Genomic DNA, 13,301 nt, shown 5'->3' on the forward strand with positions numbered 1-13,301 from the left:
CTACAATCAAAATATACAGTAACAATTTTAAAAATTATCTTACCCATCTTCACAATAACATAACAAGCGACAATCATAAAATAACAGCCTGCCAAGCTTGACATATGAAATCATAATTTCATTGATCCAGACATATTGGGTTACTAAATGATATTTTCTGGAACAGTGTAGTTTAAAAAACATTCAAAACAACATTATTTGATTAAGATTTGACAGTAAACATTTATAAAGTAATATAATACAGATGTCTCAGTGACCTAGACTATCACTATAATTACTTAATTGGCAGTACTGTATTTGATTATTTTTGTAGACTAGATCAACATCTTTTTGTTAACTAGATCAACATCTTTTCCATATACACAATAAGTTTGTATCTGTTCCATAAACTATATATTCTTGATTGGAACTCACAGATACACAATTTACTACAATTTTCTGAAAATACAAGATAACAATGTTTAATATACAAAGCAGCTTATATTTGGATTTGATGTAGATATTAAAGTAATTAAAGCAAAATTACTTTTTCATTTATATTTTTATAAAGCATGTAACAAGCAAATTGTTTATCAATCTACATAACCTGAGCAGAAATGCTTGTTTTCAAACTTATTCAAGGTATCAATATAATGAAACTATCTACCAAGTTTTATGACGATGCTGAGCTTCACTGAACACATCCAACTTAGAAATTCCCCTATAAACAGAGGTGGGGTGGTTGAATGGTTAACGCATGCGCCTTGGATTAGAAGGTCTGTCATTGAGTCAAGTGGCGTGGATTTGATTCCCCTGTTGTATGTGACAAGGAGTAGGGTCGCCTGTCCAACCTTGTGGGTTTTCTCCGGGTCCTCCAGTTTCCTCCCACTGCTAAAGACCCCTACGCGTAAGCAAATTATTGAAATAAAATTGAACCATGTGTTAGTCTCGAAATGACCTAGTTTGTGTCGTATGGGGGTTAAACCCCCTCTCTCACTCATATTCAATGATTTAGGTATACAGAAAGGTGTTTATCAGAGTTGAATATACAAACCTGTTTATCTAATTCTGGTACAGCATCACTATCTATATCTGATCTACTATCAACTGATAATTCTGGCCAGTCAATAACCTAAAATAATTACAATAAACAATGTATAAATCATGGCCAGGCATGTCATACACAAGTTGGCAAATATTATTCAGAAAAATATTTATACTTGCCTATTAAAGGGAATGGAAGCTTATATTACTGACCCTATTTCCACAAACTGACAATGTCTTCTGGTGACCTAATTCTGGCCTTTATCGACCACCTGTGATAAGATTTGTCATCTCTTGATGATATTTAGCCCAATATTAACTACGAGTACGATCATGCATGTTCATCAAACTGAGATATCATTGACGGGCAACAACTCTAGAACTAATTTTGCTAAAACACCACAAAAAGGTATCATTGACGGGCAACAACTCTAGAACTAGTTTTGCTAAAACGCTACAAAAAGGTATCATTGAGGGGAAACAACTCTAGAACTAGTTTTGCAAAAACACTTAAAACAAATTGAGTTCATTTTTACCACAATAATAATTATTCCTGAAAATCTGCCCAAAATTAAACAGTGTAAAGTCACGGGGAGTAATTTACATTAATCAAAAATCGTATTAAACAGGTTTAATAACTCCTGCAGACCTCCAAACATTCGTATTAAAAACTTGGCTTAAGAAGATACGACAGTAAGATTTAAATATTGTTAACTTCATACCTGAGAAGGTGCAAGGAGCGATTCTTGTGACTTGTTTTTCTTGAGATAATTTTTTAAATTGTATAAATAAATATTGCCGACATCATCACCAACACACAACATACCTTAAAAATAAACAAATATTCTGTATTTCTATAATTACTGTACTCTAATGAGACAGTCATGTTTTAAACCACGAATTACAATTAACAATGCCAATCTGGATCAGGGTAACGACAAAATTGCCCCCGAGCTGCTGGCAATCTGACTTTTCAGGCAGACGGGCCAAGTGAAAAAAAATTAATATGTCTTCTGGTTAGCCACGCGCTGAAATAGTAGGAAAAATCTGTCTAGTTGTTCGGATAGCCCAAAAACAAGGTCCTGTGTATATATTGGCGTGTACGTAAAAGAACCCTTGACAGTTGAATTTCGATATAAAAGTAGGCTTCTTTCTGGCCCCCCTTCTACATTAGTCCAGTCGGAGCAACCATTTCTTTTTGTAGGGTCGCTTGTTTGATTCCTGACAGTATATTTATTACCTGCTGTGTATCCAAAGTTAAGATAATCTACAGTTGTTGATGTATATTCTAATTCTAACAATGGTTTTATTGTCTGTCTACTTTTACTTTTTTTACTATTTATATTTTCTTTTATACTCCACATTTGTATCAATCCAGTTCCAACTTGCTTGGTTGCTGAAATCAAAAGTAGTAATCATCATTTTACAAACGGTTCAAATCAATCCTTCTTGAGGTTGAGGGGCACTCAGTGAGTATGGCGCTAGCCACACTGATCAGCATTGAATATTCGCTAGACCACTACAATCACTGATAAGGATGACATCAATGCGACTTAATGAATCTTAAATATTAACTTTTTTCCACCAACAAATTAAATTCTAAAACATTCTTTTGATGTATTAGAAAGATAAATAAAGACGTTTAATGTATTTGTAGGTAAATATTATTTCCTATTTAGTGTAAATGGGTATTAAAATGACTAAAAGGCAGCATTCTGCCCGAAGCAGTAATGTCTTTTGTAAACAATGCACGCGCCATTCAGCCAATGATTGACGCTGCGTGCTGTGACGGCACGTGTTAAAGGCAGTCATCTTTTACAGAGATATTGGAAGATTCGTAATTCTCTGTGAAACAGAATGGGCGCTAGCTAACAGGAGGTCCTGGGTTGAATCTTGGTGTTGATCGAGAGAGTTCCATGCTGTTTTCCCCCCATCAGTGATGCAGGACATGGGGCTTGGCAAGGAGAACATTAGCTTGTTGTTCTGACTGGATGAAAAATCCAGGTCCACTGCTGTATTCATTGGCATGCATCTAAAAGATCCCTTGACAGGTTGATTTCAATGAAGAGCACAATGCATGTTGATGTTTGTCTTTCTTAGCTAATTAGCTGTGAAAAGTAGGATGTTACACCCATATCGTTTCATTACTCGATTGATATCGTAACTGAATAGGTGACAGACCAGCAATCGTTAGAAAATAAATGCTTTATACATGTACTTCCAAGCTAACCAATCCTGGAGTTTGATAAATTTGTGACAATTGGTTAATCATGAGATGATTTCAATGCTTATTGTACAGTGTATTGTGTATGCCTACCATACAAAATCCCCGAGGGTTCAATCAGAACTGGAATTCCAACCAAAAATACCAAATATTTAATTTTATAATATTACCTATTATATCATCTGTTAACATGATCAATCCATCTATAGTTTGTTTTACATCCGATTTAACAAATATATAATCTGTCTGGCTGAAAAAATACACAAATAATATATGGCCATCTTCATAAATAAAACATGATTTGCTAAATAATGTTATCACCAATACTGATTAATGAGTCAATGACAGCTGATTATTGGATTTTTTCAGGGAACTGCAGTGACTCAGTGAGTAAGATGTTGACATGCTAACCTGGAGGCCCCGTTTCGACCCCATTGTTGGCCAAGAAAATTCATCATGATCTTGGTTCTCAAAAGCTTTTAAGTCCAAATTTTAAGGAAATTCTAAACAAAACATTGTTCTCAAGCTTATTTATTAAGACAACAAAGAATTAATAATTAAAGATACATTATGTAAGATTTAAATAAAGAGCTAATCATTCTTGCTATAATAGCTCAAAAATAGATGATGTAAAATGAAAATATTGAAAATTTCCATTCAAATTACTTCATTCTTAGCCAAGTTATCACTGTTTGTAGTTTTGACAAGATGTGCGCATTGTGGTAACCTGAGCACTGGTATATTTGAGACTTGGCCTCACTTTCCCATTTTTAAATCAAATATTTAAATGGTGAACCATTCTAATCTAGTTAAAATCTTGAGTATCCGATGCCATCGAGAGTTAATTACGCTCTTGTTTTGTTAATAAATATCTAATTAATAGTTTATATAACATTTCGGGCCTAAAGAAAGACCTGCAATAGGCAGATTTAGCTCTTGCATAATGTATGTTTAAATTACTTTAGCCATACATGTATACAATTTTTTTCGGCATGCTCTGCTGCTTATCTAGTAATTCATACTCTACCTAATAATTCTATTTCTTTTTTTGGTTTGTTTATTCATGTCATCAAGTTTCCATCCTATACAACCATTTTCACAGGCTGCGATAAGAATATTCTGTGCTGAACTATACGCTAAATTGAGAGCATCTGAATTTATATCTGGTAATGCGAACCTTAGTAAAGGACTGTAACGTAATGAAAAGTAGCATCAAATCATTTTAACATGTTTAAATAATGAATTGAATTTGTATATCTATAGTAAAAAATATTAGGGAAAACAAGACATAGACATGTACATGTAAGCAGGGATGGGACTACTATTAGGCGAAACTAGGGTGCAAAATAATCTGGCACCTAATAACCTGTTCAGGCATGCTAACCAAACTGGCTTAAAATCCCCAGCGATCGTTGAACCAGTTTAATGCGATCATTTAACCAGTTTAACGTGTGCGTCTGAACACAAAGATGGGGTAAATAAACCAGTTTAGAAAAGCTTTCGTTAAAGCTGTCTTATCTTGGCCGACTGAACGTGTTGGCTTAAAATTGCCAGCTTCAGCTTGCCTTAGACATGCACAGTAAGCTATCTTCCTTGAAAAATGACATGTGCCAATGCATAATTAACCTTTAATCAATGAGGTCAAAATAGTCAAACACTATCCTATCTTAAAATCCCCAGCGATTTATAACTAGTTTAAATATAAGCGTCTGAACCAGTGTTCCTATGTCAAAACTTTTCCTATTATTATCAGGCATTTTTACCGAATATAAAGGGGCAAACAGACTCTGAACGGGCTATATCTGTAAGAGTTGTGAGCTGTAATTAATATTTTATGGTTAAATTGAGCACATTACCTATTGTTGTTTTTGGTTTGTAATGTTATATCTGGTATACCAATATCCCATAATACAATCCAACCATCTCTTGATCCACCTTTATTATAGAAATATAAATTAATGTACATATATAATCTTTAAAAATGAAATAGATATAGATAGATCTCTACAAGGTTGTTACACGAAATAATAAAGACCGAGGGGTTAGATACCTACATGTATATCAGACATACAATTGAAGGGAGATGAATAGCAAAACACCCGTTTTCAAAAATGATTAGTCTTCTAGTTGTTAATATACACATATCATAAACATGCTCCTTCTTGACCTTGATTCTAAAATATTGAAGAAATTGTCGTAGGGTTCTCATTTTGGTTGAGAATTATCAGGTTACATTTAATATTTTATCATTGCTTGATGAAGACAAGAGAAGCTTAGTCGAAATGTCACTCAGTAATAAGCAGTAATTGTATTCTATAGAATTGTGACCCATGTACATGTATACGGTAGATCTGTTATTGACATTTGTAAGAAAATTATAGAGAGTCATATCGGCCAAAATGTTTCTCTATTATGGGAATGTGTGCCATATTTGCTTAAAGATGCATTATTCAAAAGCTAATTCTGTCTAATGCAGATCTTTCGTTTGACCTCACATGTTATATAAATTATTAATTAGACATTTATTTACATGACAAGCCCATAATTACATCTCTAGAACTTTGGATGGTTTTGATTTTCAACAGATTTAAATACGATTGGCAGTTAATGATTTAATTTTAAAATGGATAAAATGCATTTTTAACAATTAAGAGAAATTTGGATATATTGAAAAATATAAACTTTTAAAAGTTTCAGGCCCCTAGAGCCAACACAAGATTTGTTAAAGTGATCAAAGGCAATGCCTCCAAAAGCAATTATTAGAATCTTGAAAATTAATAGGATTGACAAACAATATGGTGAAAACAATATACGACCTAACTGAATCAGAGTATGCAAGATCTAAAGGGTACTTACTGAAGAGATAATTTGGTTTTGTAGAATGAAATAGAAGACAACTGATATATTTTTTATGATATGTTAAAGTTGAATACATCACTAACTGTGTGGGATATAGAAGCTTAACACGACATCCTTCTCCTAATAATTTCAAAATAAACAAGACATTATGCTGTATTCTAAAAGAAAATATTATAAAAAATGCATATCTTAATTCAGCACAAGACCACAATGTAGTATGGTATCATAATATTCCTATAGATGCTAAAAACATTGTTATTTTATTTTATAAGAATGTTCATTGGTAGCTCTCTAGCAGGATTATTTATGTGATAAAGTTATTGACTACCTTTATAAAGTATAAACATATCAGAAAAGGTTTTATTTTCATAATATCAACATTGAAATAAAATTAACTTTACCAGCTACTGCTAGAATATTACACTTTGATGTTTTCCCTTGAATTGGTAATGTACTCCATGCTAATGTGTAAAATGACTGGAAAAGAAAATAATTAAGGATAAAAGTAAGATTCTCAGATAGACTTATCTGGCAAGTAATGCATTGGCATTCAAAGAACTAGAAAGTATTGGCAAAACCTGGAATGAGGTAAAAATAACAGCCCAAAATAGAGTGAGATGGAAGAAGACTGTTGCAGCCCTATGTTCCACAAGGAATGAAGAGGACTAACTAATGTGTTGGCAATGATCCTCAAATTAAAATTGTGATTTTATTTTTAATAAATTTTATGGATCAAAGGAAACAGATTTATTAAGGTTGAGATTCAGATGAATATTAGGCCATATAAAAAAAATATTTTGGTTCTCAGACACTCCTCACGTCACTTAAAAAGAGCTGTAGTAAATATTTCCCCTGGTTACAGGAAGTAAAAATTTGAATGAAATGCAACCCTGGTAAATATTATTGATAATCATAAATGATACTGGAGAATCATACATTCAACAAAATGATGAGATAAATGTTATGTCTTAAAAGGTGATGTTTATGGGAAGTCATTTAGCCCAGTAGAGATCTTTTGACAGAAAACAACACAAACATATAACTACCATATCATACTTACAGGAATAATTGTCTGAGAAACAGAATATTGTTTTTCTATGGCCTTGTTATATACATTTTATTTACCTCATTAATATCTGGATCATTATATCTTTTCATAACTTTCCCTGTCTGACAATCTATTAAATTAACAATCTTTGATCCACATGATGCTAAAATATAAGTTGATTCCCCTGAAACACATCATCAAAAGAATCAGGTTAAATATCATAAGGTTAGTGCAAGTCAGTGCAAGAGTCAATCAGTTCTTACACATTGTCAAATCCTGCAAATGACAAGTCATATACAGATGTCGAGCACCAAATTGGGAGTGTGGGGTCATGCTCCACTGGAAATTTGTTCCATTCTTGTTTTATTCATTTGAGAAATTTTGTGTGGGATGGCACAATTGCCCTAGACTCTCCCCCATCTTAAATGTAGCAGTACTAGACAAAACATGTACCTATTCATACTACAAGTTTAGCTTTTTATCAGATACCTGGCCTAAATATAGGATTAAAGTTAGGCCTGTTCATTTTTAATAAAATCTTTACCTGGATTTTGAAGACTTGGTTCAAAAGCTGACCGCCATACCTTAGATAAATTATCATTAGGGTCGTTTTCAGAAGAATGACATCTTAAAAAAGCTGTTGGTTCATAGTCTGGTAATGGAGGCTAAAAAAATTATTTAAATCACAGTTCAGTACAGAACATACCATGCCAAAAAAAAGAATATTTAGTTTTTAAATTTTATTTAAAGATGGGTTCCCAGAAAAGTATTTATTTCCAATAAAAGTATGGCAATTTTGGTATATATGGAAAGTAGAGATATCCAATCTTACTAGAAAAATACTGGATTTCCCGAAAAACACTCATGGAGTGTATACAGGACAAAAATGTAAGGGTTCCCCTGATCAACAGCCCGACTATTAGGAACTTCTGCACGCGTGATGTCAAAGGTCACAAGCGAACATTGAGCGCTTGATGTACAAGTTGATAAACTTTATGAAGAGTTAGACGTAGAATACATTCTGAGATAAAAATGACGGAAAAAGACGCGGGTAGTGGATAATCCGATAATTTAATTAGGATTCGATATTTGTAATAAATAGTAAGCGATTAAAGACAACATCGTCTTATGTATGCAATGAATTCTCCTCCGACTCCCAAGACGTGACGTAAACATGACCTGGTTTGATCAATTTTAATAGCAGGGCATTCCTTCGCAATTAAAATGTTTGAGAAGGATTTGAAGCATAACTATGACAAATTAATTAGTTTGAATATGTTTTTGGTCCATATATACCATTAAATCACCCAGTTTGTACGCGGGAACCCATCTTTAATAATATATTTAATACCTCTGTTCTAAATAAGATTATTATTTTTGATTAGGTCCTAGCGTATGATAAATTACATTTTCATTTTCTTATATTAATGTTTGAAACAAAAAAGTTTGACATTGCAAAGCTTGTGTAATGATGAAGAACACTTCAGCTTTTTCCTAACTGGGGTCAGGGTACACGTAGTCAAACAGTTAGGGAACTGAACTCTTAAATGATGTCCCAGGTGTGGGCCGAAAAGATCCTGAACTACCATGATTTTTCAAACTTGGCCTTAACTTGTCAGGCATAGCACAACCGAAACTGACAAAGAAAATGTGCCCAGGGGTTCTGATGAAAAGAGGTCCAACCGTGTGCGTGTACACATTGATATACATGTAAGAGAACTCTGTACAGTTGGAAATATAGAAGTAAAGTGGGCAGAGACCCTTCTGTCTGAGCAAATATCTCCTACATGTATTGCATACCAAAGATAAACAGTTAATATGTTTGTCTGAAAATTGCCAAAATATTGTGTTACACAGGTAGCACAATTTACCCAAATCCACCCAAATCTACCACTATTTCAACTTAAAAGACAATAATTTATATCAATATTTGATAATTAACCGTTCTTTATGCCAAATTGTCATTTTTAATTTTATATGCCAATTTAGCATAAAGAACAGTATGTATTATCAAATATAGATATAAATTATCATCATATGAGTTGAAATAATGGTGGATTTTGGTAGATTTGGGTAAAACGTGCTACGTACCGCATTAACCAACATTCTGTTTAATTTTTGCTCACCAGTTTTTCTTTATCTTCTATTTTTCTTTTATTTCCATGGGATGTCATGTCTGCCACTATAATATATAATAATACTAATTTACTATAAAACAGAAAATATTCATTTATCATAAAGCATAAAGGTTTTATTATCCAGTCTGATTCAATCTATTGAAAAGCAGTTCTTTATTTTCCCTTTGTTCCCTTTGATTCTTGAAGTCTAGCTAAAGTCACTTTTAGGAACAGATTAGCTACTTCAATAGTGTTACAGTGTTAGGCTGCAGTATTTCCAAATGAAACGAACATTAAAATAAAATAAAAAAAAAACCCACAAAAAACAGTTTATTTCTGAATCTGAGTCTGATTGGGCTATATGATATGTTATACGCACACTATTGCTTCATCAACGTTAACATGATCTATTCTAGTAAAATGAAATCTTTGTTTTAGTGTTGTTAGATCTACTACTAGAAGAAGAAGGCTACTAGATAATATTTATATCATGTTCGGTTGAGGTAATAGAAGGTAAAGCCATTGCAGCATTCGAATCATGCAGGGCAGCAGGGGTTGTTATCTCAGTTTTCAAAGAAAGCTATGTAGACTATGCCTCCCGTTTTCTTCTATTAAAAACATACCAAAAGGTGTATAAGTTTTTTATAACAGTAAATAATAACCGTTATTTTTCCGCTAGGCGTTACAATAAATAAACCGTTATCTTGTTCCGTGACAATCATTCACTTATTATTCACAACATATTTCCCGCACTCTTTGACTGGTCGATTAAAAAGTAGAACTGGGTTATTTCTAACACGAAACGCAAATAAACATAAATACTTGTGAACAATTGCATGTCTCCGGTGTGCTTTATTTAAGATCAATTTATTCCATTTCTGCCTAAATTTGTATACAAATGAATAAACACTAAATTGGTAAATAAATGCAACCATGTATGTCGTTTCAGAAAATCCCTGTTTTTTTTAAATTTTACAATATGTTTCTATAATAAGTTGACTTCTCAGGTCTTTACGTTGCACAATATTGCAATATATTGTGAAGTTCATGTTGACAATTTTTTAGTACATACATGTATGATTTATAAGTAAACACCACGTTGTAAAATGAATGAGGAAAACAATGTAAAATATTATGCCAAAGACAAGCTTTGCGGATGTAAGGGCATCCGAAGTTGTCTGTTATGTGAAACTGTGGACACAGCAACAGATCTAACAACGGAATCTAAACCTTTGGAGGTGCTTATTTATTACTATGTTGTGTGGATTGCCTGACTCCAGCTAATGCATAATTTACAAAATTTATGTGTTATTATTGAAATAATTGAATTAAGAGAGGGAACTTTTATTTCTAAATGTAGTTGAGTGTTTATGAATCTGGAAAATTGCTCCAGTTTAAGTCATTCATGATGGTCATGTCATGGGTTTTCTTCGGTATTTCACAATAATTTCATGTAGCAAAGTGTGAGTGTGACTGACTGTGTCTCAGTATGTTGCCAAAAGATTATTGTTGCAACACTTAATTCACAAATTTCAGTGACATTGGTAAAAATAATGTAGTAGAATAGAAAAAAAAAAAAAATTGTTCAGAAGAATGGAGTTGCACTGTTATAAATATAAATCATAATAATATGTAGCCTAATCTTCTGGTTGCAGCATGGCTATCTAGAGCAATGATTTGGATTTCAGAAGCTGAAGCTAATGTATAGTACATGTAGACACATGGAGCCATTACCGGTAGTCTCAGAAAGGTTGTGTGTGACTGTGACATATGTTCATTATTTACAGACTTGAAGAGTCCGCTTGACTACAGCAACCCCAACAGCTATAGAATATGAAATGAAATGAAATGGGCTATAATGCCCTACTGCGCGGCTCTTACTACATGTAGGCTAATGAATAGCGACATTTGTCATACAGTGTGCTATGCTTTGTGGTAAATTTTGCCTGGACAGGAGCACTAAGGCCTACGTTTTTATTTTATGGGCACACCCATGTGTACTCTGAACCTTGTTTTTTTGTCCCATCTGAAGACTATACATTGTCCCTTGCCAGGCGTCCAACCTTGTGGGTTTTCTCCGGGTCCTCTGGTTTCCTCCCACTGCTAAAGACTCTTATGCGCAAGCGAATTATTGAAATAAAATTAAAACCATATGTTAGTCCCAAAATGACCTAGTTTGTGTCGAGTGGATGTTAAACCCCAATTCTCTCTCTCTCTCCCCTTGCCAGGCCCTTCATTCTGCACCACTGACAAGGGGGGACTACGCCAGAAAATCCCAGTGAACTTTCTCAGTGAACACAGGGATCGAACACAGAACCTCCAGGTTAGCGAGCAAACGTCTTACTGACTGAGCCAGCATGGCTCCCCTATAGAAAAGCCAAAGAAGATATATCTGCATACATGTATGTCCCTTTAATGATATTTCTTTCTATTTTAGATTTATGAATATTGTCAACAGTGTAGATCAGCGTGGGAGTATGGACAGCATCCTGATCATGGCGGTAGTTCTATAGAATTTCCTGGTATTTATCTGCAGGAAGAATTTATTACAGAAGAACAGGAGAGGGATTTATGTAGGCAGATAGACAGTACACCTTTTGTTGATTCTCAATCAGGACGAAGAAAACAGGTATATATTTAAACATACATTATGCAAGAGCTAAATCTGCCTATTGCAGGTCTTTCTTTAGACCTGAAATGTTATCTAAATTATTAATAAGACATTAATTAACTTATCTAGACCATAATCAACCCTCGATGTCATTGCTAGTGCGATATTTACTGAATTAGGATCCGATTTGCTGCTCAACTTTTATTCATGATTTAATCATGAAATGGATAATCGTGACTATGTTTTGACTTTAGTTATGATGATCAAGGCTAGGCCAAAAATTCAATCGCTAAATACTCGGTTCATGGTGGATCAATTTGACTGAAATTTTCAGCAAATTCCCTTTACATTATCTAGTTTTAACTATTAGAGTGAGAACTGCCAGCTCTTTATCTAATGTCTCATAATGTATCTTTAAACAAAATAAACACCTACTCATCAGTCATCAGATAATTTCAGTAACTATACTGCTCATAACCAATATGAAATGTAATGGGGTTTAACTTCCTTCTGTTCTGCTCCGACTGGGCTAATCAAAGACAGGCATCCCGACATACACAATACAGTCATAAGCAATAAAAGTAGTAAATGTCAAGTACTAGTCTTCAGTGCCAAATATTTTGTCTGGTATGATAAAATTATTTTCACAGGCCTGTATATAATATTTATATATTCATTCATTCTTATTTATCCATTCTTAATAATTTTTAAATATTTGAATTTGAATATATTTTGGAGACACATTTACAATAATTGTGTGTAAAATCATTTAATCCTTTGTGTTTTGTATTATAAAATTGTTTGTAGGTACATGAAAATCTGAATGTTTATGTTTGTATTTTAGGATTATGGACCAAAGGTTAATTTTAAGAAAAAGAAGGTGAAATGTGAAGTATTTACAGGTCTGCCTGATTACAGTCAACCGTTATATAAACAATTAACAACCGTACTTGGGATGGCAGATTTTATACCTGTAGAATTATGTAATTTAGAATACGTGCCTGAAAGAGGATCAGCAATAGATCCTCACTTTGATGATTTTTGGTTGTGGGGTGAACGACTTGTAACTATTAATTTATTATCTGACACCATTTTGCGTTTTACACATACTGAAAAGCCTGATTTAGAAATCCATGTAAAATTAAATCAGAGGTCTTTAGTTGTTGTTGAGGCTGCTGCGAGACATAAATGGAAACATGCAATTCATCGAAATGATATTAAGAGTCGACGTCTTGCCATGACTTTTCGTGAATTGTCTGCAGAGTTTGATGATGATGGTAAAAATGGTTCAGTAGGACGGAAATTGAAAGACATTGCCTTCAAATTTAAAGGAACGGCTGTTGGTATTAAACCAGAATTGTGATTGGGTGGTTTCAGAGTTGAACAAAGAATTTATTATCCAAATGTGATACCTTGTTG

General features: G+C 33.4%; 2 protein-coding genes across 3 annotated transcripts; one reads left to right on the forward strand and one right to left on the reverse strand.

The window, feature by feature from the left end:
- Positions 1-4: 4 nt before the first annotated feature.
- Positions 5-10,026, reverse strand: LOC126823793 (leucine-rich repeat and WD repeat-containing protein 1). Of its 2 annotated transcripts, none has more exons than XM_050552781.2 (13): positions 9,934-10,026; positions 9,281-9,336; positions 7,699-7,819; positions 7,232-7,338; positions 6,508-6,583; positions 6,104-6,226; positions 5,104-5,182; positions 4,275-4,436; positions 3,418-3,497; positions 2,264-2,419; positions 1,746-1,849; positions 1,034-1,111; positions 5-438 (listed from the first exon to the last, which is right to left on the reverse strand). In XM_050552781.2, exons 2-13 carry the CDS (start codon positions 9,326-9,328, stop codon positions 343-345), a joined length of 1,230 nt encoding a protein of 409 aa, XP_050408738.1. In that variant the 5' UTR covers positions 9,329-9,336; positions 9,934-10,026; the 3' UTR covers positions 5-342. The 2 variants fall into 2 exon arrangements, with proteins under 2 accessions (XP_050408738.1, XP_050408737.1); XM_050552780.2 differs by having other exon boundaries at positions 9,895-10,018.
- A 238-nt stretch (positions 10,027-10,264) lies between these two features.
- Positions 10,265-13,301, forward strand: LOC126823806 (alpha-ketoglutarate-dependent dioxygenase alkB homolog 4). Its single transcript, XM_050552825.2, has 3 exons — positions 10,265-10,509; positions 11,709-11,900; positions 12,727-13,301. Exons 1-3 carry the CDS (start codon positions 10,378-10,380, stop codon positions 13,243-13,245), a joined length of 843 nt encoding a protein of 280 aa, XP_050408782.1. The 5' UTR covers positions 10,265-10,377; the 3' UTR covers positions 13,246-13,301.

This window comes from Patella vulgata, chromosome 6 (assembly GCF_932274485.2).
Source record: "Patella vulgata chromosome 6, xgPatVulg1.2, whole genome shotgun sequence".
In the NCBI taxonomy this organism is placed as follows: domain Eukaryota; kingdom Metazoa; phylum Mollusca; class Gastropoda; family Patellidae; genus Patella; species Patella vulgata.